The sequence below is a fragment of the Melanotaenia boesemani genome, chromosome 14, assembly GCF_017639745.1.
Source record: "Melanotaenia boesemani isolate fMelBoe1 chromosome 14, fMelBoe1.pri, whole genome shotgun sequence".
NCBI classification, from domain to species: domain Eukaryota; kingdom Metazoa; phylum Chordata; class Actinopteri; order Atheriniformes; family Melanotaeniidae; genus Melanotaenia; species Melanotaenia boesemani.
This window is the reverse complement of record NC_055695.1, coordinates 1,369,953-1,389,270: the sequence shown is the minus strand read 5'-3', so window position 1 is coordinate 1,389,270 and position 19,318 is coordinate 1,369,953. Positions and strand designations below refer to the sequence as shown.

General features: G+C 44.9%; 1 protein-coding gene across 1 annotated transcript; it reads right to left on the bottom strand.

The window, feature by feature from the left end:
• Positions 1–1,947: 1,947 nt before the first annotated feature.
• Positions 1,948–18,314, bottom strand: LOC121653003 (zinc finger protein 665-like). Its single transcript, XM_042006182.1, has 4 exons — positions 18,050–18,314; positions 14,789–16,261; positions 12,278–12,526; positions 1,948–4,429 (listed from the first exon to the last, which is right to left on the bottom strand). The coding sequence occupies exons 1-4, from the start codon at positions 18,219–18,221 to the stop codon at positions 3,417–3,419; spliced, it is 2,907 nt and encodes a 968-aa protein (XP_041862116.1). The 5' UTR covers positions 18,222–18,314; the 3' UTR covers positions 1,948–3,416.
• Between the last annotated feature and the right edge of the window lie 1,004 nt (positions 18,315–19,318).

Here is a 19,318-nt window from a genome sequence, read left to right as displayed (position 1 = left end):
AGCAGTAGACTACATATACTGACATAGACAGAACAGTCAGGAAGATCAGAGATTATTCTGTCAAATTCTTCATGTAATTAAACAGAAGATGGACTTCTGAAACTTTACATTGCAATAATACTTTTTAAATTATTTTGAAATATTAAAAAGACGTTAATTTTCCCAAATGTACATCTTTCGCTTTGTTTTCTATTTGATTACTAATTTTCAGTTATTCTACTGCCTTTAACATCTGTAGGTTAACACCAAACATCTGTTAACTAACCTACATTATAAACTAGACCTTTACATCAACTAAATTAAGTCAAAATGCAAATACTCCAGAAGTGAATAGTATATAATAATCTCTGTTTAATAATTATATATTACATTTAAATACAAACTGGGGACAATAAATGATTTTATGTAAAGACTACATGGTTGAAACATTCATTTTCACCAAAAGTGCTTCACAAAGCTTCAGTGTTTCTTTAGACAGACTTAGTTACTTCATCCATCCAAAAGTAGGGAAATTACCATTATAGCAGCTATAAATACTCTAAAAATGGACAGATTTTTTTCTATTTTTAGCAACTGGCTATTTAGACATTTGTGTTAACAAGTAGTTGAACAGATAGAGGTTAAAGTGGTGAATGAACCGTTCTTATTTATTGTGTATTTTAGGTGCTTTTTCCTATCACACACATTCACACCTGACACATGGGGAGCCAACGTGGGGTTCACTGTCTTGCCAAGGACACTTCAACCGGAATCGATCCGCCGACTTTCAGGTTGGCAGACGGCTACTCTTCCTCCAGCCACCCTGTGCACTGTCACCATGGTAACAGATGCTGTAGAACGCTGCATCCTTCACCGATTCTGCTCCAGGTGTTAAAACGACTGACAGAAACCCAGTGAACCACCATCGTTAGAAGCGCATCAGCTTTATCTCCAAATTCAGTAACAAAGCTGAAGACGTTTATGAACTTTGTGCAGCTTGACTGAACTACGGTGTCTGAACAGCTGCATCTTCATGAGTTGTTCCACATGCCTGCATGTTCACAGCTGGCGTAATTTGCCTCTGGTGTGAGCGTGCTCAGGTGAGGACTTCCGTCGTGTCTCAGAATGAATCTTCAGGTTTTGTTGCACACAGAGAAAACGTGCCTGAGCTGATCTGCTCAACGTGGGTCAAAGTGAGACGGGATGAACGTTCGATCGGAGAATCGTTTCTTCTCAATGTTGGCTTCTGTTTGGGGGATTTTCCATTTTAACTTTGTCTCTGCCAGCCACATTTCCTCTATCAGGAGTGTTTTCCATTTCATTTTATTGGTGGAAGATCTGGACGTTTCGAATAAGGTCCAACTCATCAGCCAATTAAAAGCTCTGACTTTAACACACTGATTGTTCAGTTAGTTTTGGCTCAACCAGCAACAGCGATCTGAAAGTTTAAGACCTAAACCCGGATTCAGAGATAAATCACGACATGACGGCTGAAAGAACCTCGTCTCTGTTTGGTTGTTCAGTATGGAGGGAATGAACGTGTAATACATTATTTATAAACTTTGCAAATATGTGTTTGAATGCACACATATGCAGAAATTAATACACACAATCCAAAAACAAACATTACACACTTTTTTTTTACCCTCAACCTTTTGTGTGTATTGTGTAAAACACTGTATTTCTGTGTGTGTGCATATTTATTTTGTGCTGGTAATATAGAGATTGATTATATACTGTGTGCATCTGCACATGCTTGAAAGAACCAAAGTTAAACAACTTAAACACAATTCCAATCACTGCAGAGATTCTTGATCCAGACGGGTCGGTTCAGGTAAGAAGGTCTGACTGGACGAGCCAGACGGGTCGGTTCAGGTAAGAAGGTCCGATTGGACGAGCCAGACGGGTCGGTTCAGGTAAGAAGGTCCCCTGGTACGAGCCTGACGGGTCGGTTCAGGTAAGGTCATCCGGGACGAGCCGGTCGGGTCGGTTCAGTTAAGAAGGTACGACGGGACGAGCCAGACAGGTCGGTTCAGGTAAGAAGGTCCCCTGGTACGAGCAGGACGGGTCGGTTCAGATAAGGTCATCCGGGACAAGCCGGTCGGGTCGGTTCAGGTAAGAAGGTCAGCCGGGACGAGCCGGTCGGGTCGGTTCAGGTAAGAAGGTCCGCCGGGACGAGCCGGACGGGTCGATTCAGGTAAGAAGGTCATCCGGGACGAGCCGGTCGGGTCGGTTCAGCTAAGAAGCTTCGCCGGGACGAGCCAGACGGGTCCAACCACCAAGCAGGTGAATTCAGCCCGGACTCAAATGAACAGCCAGAAAAAAAGACACCACCTGCACTTTCTTGTTGATTTAATGACAGAAACCACAGAAACAGGGGTGAGAAACTGTACAACCGTCTCAAAGGTCCGATCCAGAGTCCAGGTTACCCGTTATCCACCCAGCACAGGGCTGGGTTGGTCCATCCTGAGACGGTCCAACCCACTAGAACCGCAGGCTCTGATAAACCGAAGGTTAAAGAAAAGGTAAGAGGAGAAAATGTCCAGCGGCTTCGGGAACTGCTGACAATCCTTATTAATGGATTTTAAAAAACCAGAACCAGCTCCTGAAACAAAGCCTTAGTGTAGAATCCATCTGGTGGTCCACAGAACCCGGTCAGGTTCATATCTGAACAGACACAAGAACATTTCTGCTCCTACAAAAACAAAGAGGTAACCTGAAGGGTTTTTTAGGATTTTATTATTAACGCAGTTATTTAAACTAAACCTGGACAGAACCACGGAGACATGAACCAGACCCCCTTCAGGACCCCCAACGCCGGCCTAGATTCACTGAAAAATCAGAACTCATCTGGACATCTTTAATAAATACAGTCCAGATCCAGAGACTTGGTCCAGAGTCCCGGTCCAGAGTCCTGATCAAGAGTCCTGATTCAGAGACCCGATCCAGAGTCCTGGTACAGAGTGGTGATCCAGAGACCTGGTCCAGTCCTCATGGCTTCATCTCTGACCTTGTTAAAATATTCTGAAGTGGTAAATAGTTTTTATTTTTCCACTTTCCAGTCCAGTCCCAGTCCTTTATTCTCTTTAGAACTGGACAGACTCTGGTTCTGACTCAGATACCGGATTTATATCTGACTGTCCAGGAGAAAACCGCTCATACAAAACATGATGCTGGTCCAGCCGAACCAAAAACCGAACCAGGGATCAGATCCCTTCTTGGTCCAGGACTAAAAACCGAACTGGGGATCAGATCCCTTCTTGGTCCAGGACTAAAAACCGAACTGGGGATCAGATCTGTTCTTGGTCCAGGACAAAAACCGAACTGGGGATCAGATCTGTTCTTGGTCCAGGACTAAAAACCAAACAGGAGATCAGATCCGCTCTGAAGCCGTGAATCAGTTCTAAGAATTGGTGTTAAATCTGAAATCTCCACCTCTAACTGGAACCAGCATCTCCGGCTGTGTTGTCAGCGCTGTGAGTCGTCATGTGTTCGGTCCAAACTCCTCTCCGTCGGAAACTCCGGCCGCAGACATGACATGAATAGGGTTTCTCATCCGTGTGAGTGATCATGTGATCGGTCAAAGTTCCTCGATGTCGGAAACTTTTCCCGCAGATCTGACAGGAATACGGTTTTTCGCCTGTGTGCGTTCTCATGTGTGTCAACAGGTTGGTGCTTTGATTGAACCCTTTCCCGCACATCTCGCAGGTGTACGGCTTCTCGTGCGTGTGCGTCCTCATGTGCACGGTCAAAGTGCCGCTATGTCGGAAGCTTTTCCCGCAGATCTGGCAGGAGTACGGCTTCTCACCTGTGTGCGTTCTCTTGTGTGTTTTCAGGTGCGACAGCTCTTTAAATTTCTTCCCACAGGTGCTGCACTGGAAGTACTCGCCCGTGTGAGTCCTCATGTGGACGTAGAAACTTCCACTCTGAGCGAAACTGGCTCCGCAGATCTCGCAGGAGTACGGCTTCTCCCCCGTGTGGATCCTGTAATGAGGTTTAATCTGATGTTTATGTTTGAAAGTTTTCCCACAAACGTCGCACTGAACGGACTTTTTAGCGGCGGTGTTACACCGGGTCTTTGGAACGGCGGCGTCGGTAACGTAACTGTGGAAAAACTCCGTATTTCTAGCCGATCCCAGCTCCTCAGGTTGACCTCCTTCCTGAGTTTGATTCTCAGCTGCAGGAAAGTCCTGGAAGAGGAGCTGGTCTCGGTTCGGTTCCGCCTCGCTGAGGTCCATTCCATCAAAGTGAACAGTCACCATGAGGGCGTCGGTCTCCTCCTTCAGGGCTAGCTGCTCGCCATCCTGGCTGGTACAAGGTTCCTCCAGCTCCTCTTTAATCTGTGGAGGTTCTGGTTTCTCCTGGTCCAGACTGGAGTTCTTCTCCTGGTTACAGAGCTGCTGGTCTGCGAGAACCTCCTCTTCCTTACAGTCGAATTGTGGTGGGAGGTCTGGAGGGAATAAAAAAAACATGCAGGGTGTTGACACAGGCAGGTATTCTGGTATATTTCACACAGGACTTAATCCTGTAGCAAGGGATAAGAGGTTCCCAACCTGGGGTTCCTTACCCCTAAGGATCCTCCAAAGACCACAGGGGGTCCACAATGTTTTGGAAGAACTCATCCTGTGTACTTGTTAACGGTAAGAGGTGAGGTGAATATGCTAAACTTTTTTATTATTTCAACATTTCCTGTGGAACCGGCATGTCGAGAGCCTGAAAACACTAACTTCTGAAACCAGGTCCCAAAGAGAATAAATGGTGTTAAATACAACAATAAAAACTTCTCTCCTTAGTCAAAAATAAAAAGACCACATCTTGATCATTCAACAAGTTCTGGTCTGCGTTTAGGAGGTCAGTTCTGGTCTATGGACCGTGATTTAGGCGGTATGTTCTGGTCTATGGACCGTGGTTTAGGAGGTCTGTTCTGGTCTATGGACAGTGGTTTAGGAGGTCTGTTCTGGTCTATGGACCGTGGTTTAGGAGGTCTGCTCTGGTCTATGGACAGTGGTTTAGGAAGTCTGTTCTGGTCTATGGACTGTGGTTTAGGAGGTCTGTTCTGGTCTATGGACCGTGGTTTAGGAGGTCAGTTCTGGTCTATGGACTGGGGTTTAAGAGGTATGTTCTGGTCTATGGACCGTGGTTTAGGTGGTCTGTTCTGGTCTATGGACCGTGGTTTAGGAGGTCTGTTCTGATCTATGGACAGTGGTTTAGGAGGTCTGTTCTGGTCTATGGACAGTGGTTTAGGAGGTCTGTTCTGGTCTATGGACCGTGGTATAGGAGGTCAGTTCTGGTCTATGGACCGTGGTTTAGGAGGTCAGTTCTGGTCTATGGACCGGGGTTTAAGAGGTATGTTCTGGTCTATGGACCGTGGTTTAAGAGGTATGTTCTGGTCTATGGACCGTGGTTTAGGAGGTCTGTTCTGGTCTATGGACCGTGGTTTAGGAGGTCTGTTCTGGTCTATGGACAGTGGTTGAGGAAGTCTGTTCTGGTCTATGGACTGTGGTTTAGGAGGTCTGTTCTGGTCTATGGACCGTGGTTTAGGAGGTCAGTTCTGGTCTATGGACTGGGGTTTAAGAGGTATGTTCTGGTCTATGGACCGTGGTTTAGGTGGTCTGTTCTGGTCTATGGACCGTGGTTTAGGAGGTCTGTTCTGATCTATGGACAGTGGTTTAGGAGGTCTGTTCTGGTCTATGGACAGTGGTTTAGGAGGTCTGTTCTGGTCTATGGACCGTGGTTTTGGTGGTATGTTCTGGTCTATGGACCGTGGTTTAGGAGGCCTGTTCTGGTCTATGGACAGTGGTTTAGGAGGTCTGTTCTGGTCTATGGACAGTGGTTTAGGAGGTCTGTTCTGGTCTATGGACAGTGGTTTAGGAGGTCTGTTCTGGTCTATGGACAGTGGTTTAGGAGGTCTGTTCTGGTCTATGGACCGTGGTTTAGGAGGTCTGTTCTGGTCTATGGACCGTGGTTTAGGAGGTCAGTTCTGGTCTATGGACTGGGGTTTAAGAGGTATGTTCTGGTCTATGGACCGTGGTTTAGGTGGTCTGTTCTGGTCTATGGACCGTGGTTTAGGAGGTCTGTTCTGATCTATGGACAGTGGTTTAGGAGGTCAGTTCTGGTCTATGGACCGTGGTTTAGGAGGTCTGTTCTGGTCTATGGACAGTGGTTTAGGAGGTCTGTTCTGGTCTATGGACCGTGGTATAGGAGGTCAGTTCTGGTCTATGGACCGTGGTTTAGGAGGTCAGTTCTGGTCTATGGACCGGGGTTTAAGAGGTATGTTCTGGTCTATGGACCGTGGTTTAAGAGGTATGTTCTGGTCTATGGACCGTGGTTTAGGAGGTCTGTTCTGGTCTATGGACAGTGGTTTAGGTGGTCTGTTCTGGTCTATGGACCGTGGTTTAGGAGGTCTGTTCTGGTCTATGGACCGTGGTTTAGGAGGTCTGTTCTGGTCTATGGACCGTGGTTTAGGAGGTCTGTTCTGGTCTATGGACCGTGGTTTAGGAGGTCTGTTCTGGTCTATGGACCGTGGTTTAGGAGGTCTGTTCTGGTCTATGGACCGTGGTTTAGGAGGTCTGTTCTGGTCTATGGACCGTGGTTTAGGAGGTCTGTTCTGGTCTATGGACAGTGGTTGAGGAGGTCTGTTCTGGTCTATGGGCTGTGGTTTAGGAGGTCTGTTCTGGTCTATGGACCGTGGTTTAGGAGGTCTGTTCTGGTCTATGGACCGTGGTTTAGGAGGTCTGTTCTGGTCTATGGACAGTGGTTGAGGAGGTCTGTTCTGGTCTATGGACAGTGGTTGAGGAGGTCTGTTCTGGTCTATGGACCGTGGTTTAGGAGGTCTGTTCTGGTCTATGGACCGTGGTTTAGGAGGTCTGTTCTGGTCTATGGACCGTGGTTGAGGAGGTCTGTTCTGGTCTATGGGCCGTGGTTTAGGAGGTCTGTTCTGGTCTATGGACCGTGGTTTAGGAGGTCTGTTCTGGTCTATGGACCGTGGTTGAGGAGGTCTGTTCTGGTCTATGGGCCGTGGTTTAGGAGGTCTGTTCTGGTCTATGGACCGCAGTGATAATGATGTTAAATCTGAGCTCTTCTAACTGTCCTGTGTGGCTTCAGCTGTTTATATTGTTCTTTTACTGAATCATTTTACGTGTCGTGTGCACTCCAAGCATCAGTAAGATATGTTATTCGTTTTGGGATCCATTTAAATCTGCTTTTTTCTGCACATGGGTTCATTCTGATCCTGAACATGTGGCTGCTGGTGTCCAGACGGTTTGAGGTTTAATAGTTATTTTCAGCACCTGCTGAGCTGCAACGCAGATCCACACGGACTCAAACCTGCTACATGATCTCAGACCTGTCATGAGATCTGATCGTACCCTACGCTCACGTCCAGATTAAGAAATGCTGAGCCTCGTATGGAAATGGTTGTGCACACAGATTTCTGTGTACGTTCATCTGATAAATGAGGGCCATGGTGTGCACCACACTGAACATGGTCCACAGAAAGCCAAGGTCAGAGCTGTCTCAGGACATCAGAAAGAAATTCATAGACCAGCGTGTTAAAGGTAAAGGCTACAAGACCATCTCCATGCAGCTGAGTGTTCCTGTGACAGGAACACTGTACACACTGAAGCCACATGCCTGGACGTTGCAAAAGAAAGCTGATGACAAACTGAAGAAATGGATAATGTGAATGGTAACCAAAGAGCCAACAACACCCCCAGAAACATTAAAGGTGACCTCCAAGTTAAAGGTGCATCAGGGTCAGATCACAGCATCCGTCGCTGTTTGAGCCAAAGAGGACTCCATGAGAGACGACAGAGGAGGACACACTGCTGAAAACACACAAAAAACCAAGACTGGAATTTACCAGGATTCACACAGACAAGCCACAAAGCTTCTGGAGGACATCCGGACAGACGACACCAAACCGGAGCTTTCAGGCAAAACACTTCAGCTCCACTTTACCAACGCAAAGAACAAGCCCACCAAGAAAAGAAGACTGGAACGTGGAGGAGGTTTGGTTACGTTCTGGTCCTGATGCAGGTTTACTTTCCCGGTTCTGGTTCTGATGCAGGTTTACTTTCCCGGTTCTGGTTCTGATGCAGGTTTTCCTTCCCGGTTCTGGTTCTGATGCAGGTTTTCCTTCCCAGTCTCGGTTCTGATGCAGGTTTTCCTTCCCGGGCTCAGTTCTGATGCAGGTTTTCCTTCCCAGTTCTGGTTCTGATGCAGGTTTTCCTTCCCGGGTTCTGGTTCTGATGCAGGTTTTCCTTCCCAGTCTCGGTTCTGATCCAGGTTTTCCTTCCCAGTTCTGGTTCTGATGCAGGTTTACTTTCCCAGTTCTGGTTCTGATGCAGGTTTTCCTTCCCGGTTCTGGTTCTGATGCAGGTTTTCCTTCCCGGTTCTGGTTCTGATGCAGGTTTTCCTTCCCGGTTCTGGTTCTGATGCAGGTTTACTTTCCCGGTTCTGGTTCTGATGCAGGTTTTCGTTACCGTTTCTGGTTCTGATGCAGGTTTTCGTTCCCGTTTCTGGTTCTGATGCAGGTTTTCCTTCCCGGTTCTGGTTCTGATGCAGGTTTTCCTTCCCGGTTCTGGTTCTGATGCAGGTTTTCCTTCCCGGATCTGGTTCTGATGCAGGTTTTCCTTTCCGGTTCTGGTTCTGATGCAGGTTTTCCTTCCCGGTTCTGGTTCTGATGCAGGTTTACCTTCCCGGTTCTGGTTCTGATGCAGGTTTTCGTTACCGTTTCTGGTTCTGATGCAGGTTTTCGTTCCCGGTTCTGGTTCTGATGCAGGTTTACCTTCCCGGTTCTGGTTCTGATGCAGGTTTTCGTTACCGGTTCTGGTTCTGATGCAGGTTTTCCTTCCCGGTTCTGGTTCTGATGCAGGTTTACCTTCCCGGTTCTGGTTCTGATGCAGGTTTTCGTTACCGTTTCTGGTTCTGATGCAGGTTTTCGTTCCCGGTTCTGGTTCTGATGCAGGTTTACCTTCCCGGTTCTGGTTCTGATGCAGGTTTTCGTTACCGGTTCTGGTTCTGATGCAGGTTTTCGTTACCGGTTCTGGTTCTGATGCAGGTTTACCTTCCCGGTTCTGGTTCTGATGCAGGTTTTCGTTCCCGGTTCTGGTTCTGATGCAGGTTTACCTTCCCGGTTCTGGTTCTGATGCAGGTTTTCGTTACCGTTTCTGGTTCTGATGCAGGTTTTCGTTCCCGGTTCTGGTTCTGATGCAGGTTTACCTTCCCGGTTCTGGTTCTGATGCAGGTTTTCGTTACCGGTTCTGGTTCTGATGCAGGTTTTCGTTCCCGGTTCTGGTTCTGATGCAGGTTTTCGTTCCCGGTTCTGGTTCTGATGCAGGTTTTCCTTCCCGGTTCTGGTTCTGATGCAGGTTTTCCTCTCCTCTGTGTCCTCATGCAGCTCAGGATGGAGGAGTGAATCAAAGGGAAAAGTTGATCTAATCTGTTGGTTTTCTTAGCTCATCATCATTTATAAACTGGTTTATATGAACACACGTTATATAATTGGATACGAGAAAAAGAGACAAATACCAACGAAGAAGACAACAGGCAATGCGTGTGTGAGCGGGGATGAACGAGCTCTGTGATTGGCTGATGTGTGGAAAGAGGCGGGTCTTGGAGGAATTTATTATTCCTCAGTGTTGCCAGCGTAGCGACTTTGTGGTTGTATTTAGCGAGTTTTCAGACCCTCTATCGAGTTTTTCTGGTGTTATTGGAGACTTTTGGAGACGGAGGTGAATGAAGGGAGTTTATCTTCCCAACGAGGAGCGGTGCTGTGCAGACCCTAGCGGTGCTGTGCAGACCCTAGCGGTGCTGTGCAGACCCTCTCATACGAGGCTTGGGGTGTGTCTCAAACCGCGCACCTCTATACTTCGAACACTACATTTAAGTGCTTAGTGCGCTGACACAGACCACTTATCTCGTCTATCCCTGATGACAGTTATGGATCTGATCATTTGTTGGAGGCTGCAGTAGAGTTAGCAACGTAAATGTTAACAGTTTTATAGCCGATTTCGTGGATGTTGATGGGCTATAAGTGTTAAAAATGATTAATGCTATAGGTTCCGTATGTTTATTCATGATTGCTGAACCTCCACATTAAGCACTGCGGGGTCTCTGGCGTAAACGAAATGGTCCTTTATCTGAAAACTGGTTAGGAAACACCGCTGGTTAGAGAACCGGCCCGTTTCCATGGTAACGCTGACTAAGCCGTAGCTGATTGTACATCACTTTAGATAAGCGTCTGCAAAGTACCCATAAAGTACATAATAATGTTTGCTTTTATATAAACTGCCATTCTGTGTTCACCGTAGGTCACTGTGGCATCGAACCACCGAGCCAGCAGTGGCACTGAGGCATTTACCACCTGCAGGCTAGGACGCTGCTGTGGAGAAGAGGAGGTGGCAAGTGAGAAATGTTTTAATAAAAAGTTTAAATAAAATGTTTTCTGTATCCCTGTTTTAGCGTCTTCATTACTGCATTTCATATTTTAAATGATGATTTCTAGTAAAATCGGTTTCCTGTTGCAGACGTGAACGTATCAGTGGAAACACCAATAAAACACATGTATAATGTAACGTACTTTAATCCAGTTAAGATATCTTTGCTTATTAGTGTTTTAAATTGTACTTTATACTAACAGGTATGGGGGAGACACGCAAAGACACATGAATGTGTGCTGATGGTTTCTATTGTTATCTACTGAGATAGATTCATACAGTGGAGGCCACGGTTCTTTGTTTCACTAATGAGGCCTTTTAAAAGGCATTTAATAGCATAAAAGTATGAAGACATGCAAACACGTATGTTAACGTGGTTTTGGAAGAAAAAAAAAATATTAACAGAGCGGCGCTGCTAAGCTGGTACGTCACTACCGGTAAGTTCAAAACGTTAGAGCTCAGTGTGGATCAGGACTTACCCACGATAGTGTCACTACAGAAGGTAGTGCTTAGTGCGCACTACGCACTACCTTCCAGTGCACTCATGTAAGTGCGCGGTTTGAGACACGGTCTTGGTCTTCTCGCAGCAGCAGCTGCTGCATTCAGACGACGTTCAGCTCTGTTTCATGACCAGGCTGGAAATGAAACGTAGAAGCTGCTGCTGGAGGATCCTGCTGGTTTACCGTCACAGTAACGTCTGTTAATGAAGAGTGTTGAGGAAATATTTAAAAATGTTCCAGACTCTGAATTAAAAACAAAATACACTTAAAAAAAGAAAGAAAATATTGACAGAAATTTTATTTATTTATTTGTTTGTTTGTTTGCTGTTCTAAACATTTTTAGGTTGTCTTTTTATCAGTTTTTGTCTTTCCCACTACGTCCCTCTTTATGGCAGCATCCATTACAACTACATGTACCAGGCTGATGATGCTAATTAGCGACTTGTAGGACAGCCAATAGCTGCTGTTCTTACTGAGGAGTGGGAACAGCGGCTGGAGGAGCATCAGGCCCTGAAGCTGTTTATTAGCAGGAACTACATGGACCAGTCGTACCATGTCCTGTGGGGGAGGCCGGGGACAAAGCTGCCGCTCTGCTTCGACTGCAAAGTGAAAATCAAATCTGATTTGATTTGATTTTATTTGATAAGTTCTGTGTTTACTTGTTTTGTATTCGTGCCGCCAGTAAGATGTTTTTTATGTCAACTGCTGCACAAAAACAATGTGAATTGTAAAGATTGTAGTTTCTGAATTTATTGTTCAAGTTTTTATCACTAATACAGTGAAAATGAGAGGAAATGTAAATATTTCAGTGTGTGTCCCTAAATTTGCTGCTTGCGCTCCTAAAAATTTAAGTTAGGGTCGCTGGGCTCCTCGTAAAAAACGTTAGTCTGGAGCCCTGGATGTGTGTGTGTGTGTGTGTGTGTGTGTATATATATATATATGGATGATTTAGCTACAGAGAACTTTATCCTGACTTGGTGGTTTATCACTGTACTGTGGTTATTTGAGACTTTTTTCTTTGCATAATTATAATAATTTTAATTTACTTGTAGAGAAACAGTTGAATCAAACAATGTCAGCAGATAATTAATCCTGGAAATTGAAACACTACCACTTTAGAATTTTATAAAAGACAGGAAATGGTTTAAAAAAGAAAACAACTAAAGTACAGAAAATGTAAGAACCTAATTAGCATGAAGAAGGGAAGGTAGTGATGGAGATGTGGAAGGAACTTTCTCGTGATAATAATAAGGAATTAGTTTCAAGTCAGAATTAACAAAGATTTAACAGATCAATCCTGAATCTTTCATCACACTCCATGATGTGGAAGTTCATTCAATCCATCACAGTGAGACATACCTGCAGCGTGAAGGTGTTTCTGAGGTTTCCAGGTGACATCCAGCAGTCTGCGCTGACGATCGATCTCTTCTTCGTACTGGACGATGGTTTTTTCAAACTCTGTGAATATTTCTTCAGCAGCAGCAGTTAGTCGCGCGCTGATAAACTCTCTCAGATGCTGAACTGAAGACATTGTTGCTGAAACACACTCACACACCGAACCTAACAGCTTTACCTCCTCTGAAGTCAAGCTAACGCTGCTAGCTAACACTGCTAGCTAACACTGCTAGCTAACACTGCTAGCTAACGCTGCTAGCGCCGCTTGTTTTGTTCACGTAGACCGGATGTGACACAGTTCCTCCTCCGGCAGAAACTGGACTTTAGCTGTAGTTCCGCTACATGTCGCTCTCATACATATATATGTAAACAGATGTTTTTAGGACTACAGCCTCTCATATCAGAGTACTCTTTTGTCCGAAACCTTTGTCACATGTTTCACAATAACGAGGCTTCTATATTTTACAGGAATGCAGCTGCTTGGGTTTAAGAGGAACATTTCCCACCGGCTCCACAGAACTGTTTATCATCAAGAGGACATTCAACTGCTAACCACTCAAATTTAATATTTTTTAATCATTTTTACTTTGGGAAATGAAACACATTTCTTTCTAACACACAGTCATAAGGATACCAAGAGCACTGCAAGATTTTTTTTAATATCATCCAAGGACACTTTAATAATATTAATAACAGTTCATGTAAATGTTAAAAATAGTATAAGAGCAGCAGAGATCTAAAAACCAGTATGAAAAAACGTGAGACAACATGAAACAGAAAAATCCTAAGGCATAAGTCACTTTAACATATAAGTAAAATTAGAAAGTTAAAAATACTCTGATAAAGGGAACAATAACAACAATAAATAAGAAGGAATTCTCCACATATCCCAACAACGTTCCAGAGCTCTAACCCGGAACAGAACAAGGCAGCCAGATTAGCAGCAACAAAATCTGTCGTGTTTTCATCAGAAAAGCCAAAGTCCCTCTGAAAAAGGAAAGATTTAAGGAGGATAAAAAGCAATCGGAGATGTTGTAGGTTCTGATGGGAAAGACCGCATTTCCCTTTGTCCCAAACGGTAATGTGGGCAGTTAGAAGGTCTCTGTGGGTGGAGCAAACATGGCAGGTCAGCAAGTCTGAGACGGATGGAGGGGATGTTCAAGGAAGAGCAGGAAGATTTAGATACCACTGACAGAGGGTGTCCTGACCTGCGTACAACTAACTACAGCTGAAAAATGTTTGAGCCGAGCCTAAAACCGAGCCTAGCATCACGGATCCCTCCAGACTTTTCATGGGGAAGATTGACGGATTGGCTCAGGTCTGTGTTTGCATTGACAGACACAGCTCCCGCTCAGAGATCCAACACACTCATTAACACAAAAATGTTAGCTCTGACATCACCTGTGCATTCAGGACGGGTGAACAGCGTTAAGTTAGCTCGTCCCTCCAGCACTTCACCAGGGCTTTTTGTGATTGGACCAAAAATGCCTGATTTAGCAGCACCTTCTAGGAAAAGCTGCAGAAGTTTTTAGTGTTTCTTCCTGATAAAAAATACCTCAAATTTATGTAAAATGCTAGTTTTCAAATGTCAATGTTCTTTACTGAAAAAAGGAAACTAGCTGCAACTATCGTTCAAAAAGCAGCAAATAACAAATAATCCATTTTTAACCTTTATTTATACAAGTAGTCCTATGCAGACATGAAGACCTGTTAACCTGGCCTGCATGTCTGGATGTGGAGGAAGCCAGAGCACCCGGAGCGAACCCACGCATACATGGGAGAACATCCTCTGGTCCAACCTCCCCCATCCGAGGATCGAACCAGTGACCTTGTTGAGTGGCCGCGGTGCTAACCACCACACCACTGTGCAGCTCACGTAGTGATGCTTTCAGCATTTACAGCGGATCTGGAAAGGTCGACTCATAATGCTGGTTTTCCGTATCATCCACTCATGTCAAACCTTCTCTGGCTGCTTGCAGAAGAAACGTTTAAAACAGCTCGCCGCCACTTTCATCATCAACACTAGAAGCACTTTCAGGCTGTGGGACCGTTCTTTGATAGGAGGTCAGAGAGAAAAAAGACATGCAGCAACAAGTCCCGAGTCGGGACTCGAACCTGCGCCGGCTGCTTGGAGAGGTGAGGCGGTTGCTCAGCACGTCCAGCAAAACCCTCCCTGAACGCTGAGCGCACGGAGCTTCGCAGTGGATGCGACACTTTTCCCTCGCACACATCTGGACATCAGCGATCTGAGACGGGAGGTCAATCTGATGCCGTGGGTGTAGCAGGTAACACAGAGCAGCGCTGTGATTGGTCCATTAAGGTTGCAGTGATTGGACAAAGTTGCCTGGATTGGCTGAACTTTGTTCATTGTTGTGATTGCAACGCCGTGAACTGAATCATCTCCCGCAGTGGGACGTGAATTTCTAAGACGGATATTTTGATTCGTACAGATTTTCTCCTGCAAGCTTTACTAACCAGAAAAAAGGTGAGTTTCCATGTGGACGTTCAAATCATATCTACGTCTGAAACGTTTGGTACAAAGGTGGCAAGGATGCGGCCTCTCGTTGGCGTGCATCCTCAGGTGACCGTTCAGCTGGCTGCTTTGAACAAAGCTCTTCCCACAGATGGAGCAGATGTAGGGCCGCTGGCCCGAGTGGATCCTCATGTGCTCCGTCAGGCCGTTACTGTACCTGAAACGCTTACCGCAGGTCTCGCAGGAATATGGCGTTTCACCCGTGTGAGTTCTCATGTGGCTGGTCACGTGGGTTTTCTGGGCGAACCTCCTTCCACAGATCTCACATGGGAAGGGTTTATCATCCGAGTGGGTCCTCATGTGCTCGTTCAAGCCGCCGCTTTGAGTGAAACGTTTGCCACAAACCTTACAGCAGTACGGCCTCTCGCCCGTGTGGATCCTCATGTGCTTGGACAGCTCATTAGACGCAAAACATTTACCGCATATTTTACAAGAATACGGCTTCTTCCCCGTGTGACGTCCCTCGTGGATTCTCAGAGTGGATTTACCTTTAAATCTTTTCCCACAGACCTTACATGGGAACGGTTTTTCGTCTGTGTGGGTTCTCATGTGGCCCTTCAGACTGTCGTTCAGAGAGAAGGTTTTTCCGCAAAGCTTGCAGGAGTACGGCCTCTCACCCGTGTGGACCCGCATGTGCTGCGTCAGGTGATTATAAAGAAAACCTTTTCCGCATATTTTACAGGAATATGGCTTCTCTCCCGTGTGGATTCCCTCGTGAATCTTCAGACTGTTCTCACTTTTAAAGGTTTTGCTGCAGGTGCTGCAGGTGAAGATCTCGTTGGTGTGAGTTCTCATGTGGACCTTCAGGACTCTGGCTTGGGTGAAACTTTTTCCGCAGGTTTTACAGGAGAATGGCCTCTCACCTGTGTGCGTCCTGTAGTGGTTTTTAAGTAGGCAGCGATGCTTAAAGGCTTTTCCACAAACATCACATAGTATAGGCTTCGTCCCTGTACCGGGACCACACGGACTCTCCGACGGGGAAGACCTGTCCACATTTCTGCTGTTACATTCCCTCTCCGGCTTCACCTCCTCACTTCTAGCTGACCCCGACTCTTCAAGCTTCACATCGTCCTTATCTAGAGCCTCGATTAAAGGAGGGTTCTGGGAGAGAAACTGGTCACAGTTCAGTTCTAGTTCGCCGTGGTCACGCTGCTTGTTCTCGTCATCAGTAGGAGTCGCGATGAAGGTCTCGGTCTTTAACACATGCAGCTCCTCCTCTGTGCTCATACAGAACTCCTCCTCTTCCTTTACCGGTGCAGCTTCTGGTTCCTGGTCTGGACCAAAGTCCTTCTCCTCCCAGCCGAGCAGCTGGTCAGAGAGAAGCTCTTCGTCCTTCACCGGTGCAGGTTCTGGGTCGTCCGGGTCCAGACCGGAGTCGGAGGGAACGTCCTTCCTGTGGAAATACTGCGGGAGCTCTGGAAGGAGCAAAGGAGAGAAAAAGTTGGTTTTATTACATTTAAACCTAATTATGTTCTATAAATGATGAAAATTAAGTTTTTATATACAGAGTTTCACTTTTATTTAAAGACTATTAAACTGTAAATTCAAGGAAAGAATGACATTTAATTCATAAATCCCTCTTCTGAGCTAAACTCAACAGTTTCATCATGAACCATCTCAAGTTGATATTGTGTGATGAAATCGTGATCTTGTATTTAAATAAAATTACTAATTACTAAAAAAAAAAAAATTATATGCACTGCCTCTAGCACTACATGACAGCACCTGGTCCACCTGGACTCAAAGCGGTCTGACTAACACTTAATTATGACGTCCCATCTTGTTTGAATTCATGCTTGTGTTGTTCTTACTCTCAAATGTAAGTCGCTTTGGATAAAAGCGTCTGTTAAATGACTGTAGAATAGAATAGAATAGAATTCAGCAGCAGAATTCAGACAGAAAACAACCCAAAACGTACCAAAAACCACAACCTGAGAGTTTCTGATGGTGAGACAAACACAAAATGATGTTCTCGTGGTAGAAAAATATCACAGGGCTGTAATCCTTCTGTCCATTTCTGCCCTTCAGACTCATTTTTCTGCAGGTTTTACGAGAATACGGCTTCTCTCCCGAGTGAATTCCCTTGTGAATGTTTCTGATGCCTGGTTCTTGTGCAACTTTGGGCTGAACAAACTATAAAACAATATGTATACACATAGAAACAATATTATTATGCAATAAAAGAGTCTGTGGGTCACATGACAAAATGCTGACAGAGCACATTCTTACTGAAAAAACAGCACAGACGAGGTTGATATTACAGTTTTAGCATTGTTTTTACATTAGATGATTATTTTACGGCTATACTTTTTATCCTTTTAGGCCATTAGAAGATAAAATCTCCTCTAGCAGCTATAAAGACTTCAGGCCTGATGAAAATACCAATTAGGTCATTTTCTCCCTTTAAATACTAGTTTGATGACAACATCTTTTTTTATAGGGGGAAAAACACGAAATAGCATTTAAAGTTAGAATAATTTGAATTCTTAAATATTTGTTCATTTTGATCAGGATAGATTTAATTAAGCAAACTGGGGGAAAAGTTCAAAAAGTATGTGTAATGTTTTATAACGGTTCTTGGAAGAGGACTTATGGTACTTATGGTACGACCCTGGCAATAAAATAATTAAATTAAATACACATAATGAACACAACCACAATGTTGGTCAAAATTCAAGGGGGAAATAACCTCAAAGTAATCTTATTTATTCATTCATTTTGATGTTCTAATCCTGATTCCCATGTGGCACCCTGTTCTCCAGCCCGTCTATAAAAAATGTCTATGGCCGGCCCTGGCTGGACCCGGCTCCTGTACTAGCAGCTAATGTTAATAATAATAATAACCACAGCTTCATTAAGCCCTATTGGGAAATTCTGCATTCTGATCCAGGATCCGGGGAGCAGTAAACAGAGCCCACTGTGATGGGGAATCGACCTGCGGTTCTTCATACTGAAGCCCGTCTCTGGAACCCACCAGGCCACCAAGCCCGCAAATCCCTGGACTCTCTCCCTACCAGATCAGGTCCACGACCAGCAGACCGCTAGCGGCCCTTTCTGCGGTGTCGCTGCTTTCCTTGATGCAATTCTCCATTAAAGGGCTCTGGCTCCACCGTTACCATGACAACCCTCGCCGACACGCAGAACACCGGCCGACGTTTAAGCCGACACGCACACACCATTCAGCCCATCACAGTGTCACATACTCATCCTGGTTAGCTTCATCTGAGGTTTCCAGGTGACATCCAGCAGTCTGCGCTGACGATCGATCTCTTCTTCGTACTGGACGATGGTTTTTTCAAACTCTGTGAATATTTCTTCAGCAGCAGCAGTTAGTCGCGCGCTGATAAACTCTCTCAGATGCTGAACTGAAGACATTGTTGCTGAAACACACTCACACACTCCGCTCACACAAAGAAGTCATTAAAAAAACCATCCGAACATGAACACGACTGACGCTTTGTCATCTTCTTCCGGTGTTCTCACGACCCGGTCACTTACGTATTAGACGCACAGATCGCGTCAGCCCGTTGCTGCGATACGTCAACGCGTCCGCCATATTGGTAGGGGCAAGAGAGCCAGAGTAACACGTTGGGTATAACTGGAGTTAACGCTAAATGTAAGATTTTCACCTGATTGGCGTTTTTTATGTTGGATTTATGATGAAAAAATAATTTAAAACTGTAACATTACATTTAATAAACAAGAATAGACAATAAACACACGAACATCTATAATAATTTCCAATGTTTAGTGTTTTAGAATGTGAGCTCACACAATAGTTTGAAACACCGTCATTTGCAATGTATCACTGTAAAGCCTCTCAAGAGAAATCAATATTATAGTAAACACTATATACATATATACTGTTTACACACACACAGAGAGAGAGACAGAGAGACAGAAAGACAGACAGACAGACAGACAGATAGATAGATAGATCAACTTTTCAACCATCCCACAACAATCTAGAATCTAGTCCTCCGAGCCAGGCAAAAGTCGATACATAGAAGAAGAACCATAGCAACAACCGGCAAATAAAGTAGAAGAAGAACCATAGCAACAACCCGCAAATAACGTAGAAGAAGAACCATAGCAACAACCGGTAAATAAAGTAGAAGAAGAACCATAGCAACAACCCGCAAATAACGTAGAAGAAGAACCATAGCAACAACCGGTAAATAAAGTAGAAGAAGAACCATAGCAACAATCGGCAAAAAAACGTAGAAGAAGAAACATAGCAACAACCGGCAAAAAACGTAGAAGAAGAAACATAGCAACAACCGGCAAAAAACGTAGAAGAAGAAAAATAGCAACAACTGGCAAATAACATAGAAGAAGAACCATAGCAACAACCGGCAAAAGAAGAAGAACCATAGCAACAACTGAAAAACACAACACCCAGCATGGAAGTGAATATACAGGACGAGCGAATGATGGTGGTCTTGGGGCTATTGTTGACAGAAAAAGCAAGA

Coding starts and splice junctions, on each gene's coding strand:
- LOC121653003 (XM_042006182.1), bottom strand. CDS start 18,221: ATGTCTTCAGTTCAGCATCTGAGAGAGTTTATCAGCGCGCGACTAACT. Junction 16,262..18,049: donor GATGAAGCTAACCAGGATGA/GTATGTGACACT, acceptor TGCTCCTTCCAG/AGCTCCCGCAGTATTTCCAC. Junction 12,527..14,788: donor GGAAACTCACCTTTTTTCTG/GTTAGTAAAGCT, acceptor GTTAGCTAGCAG/TGTTAGCTAGCAGCGTTAGC.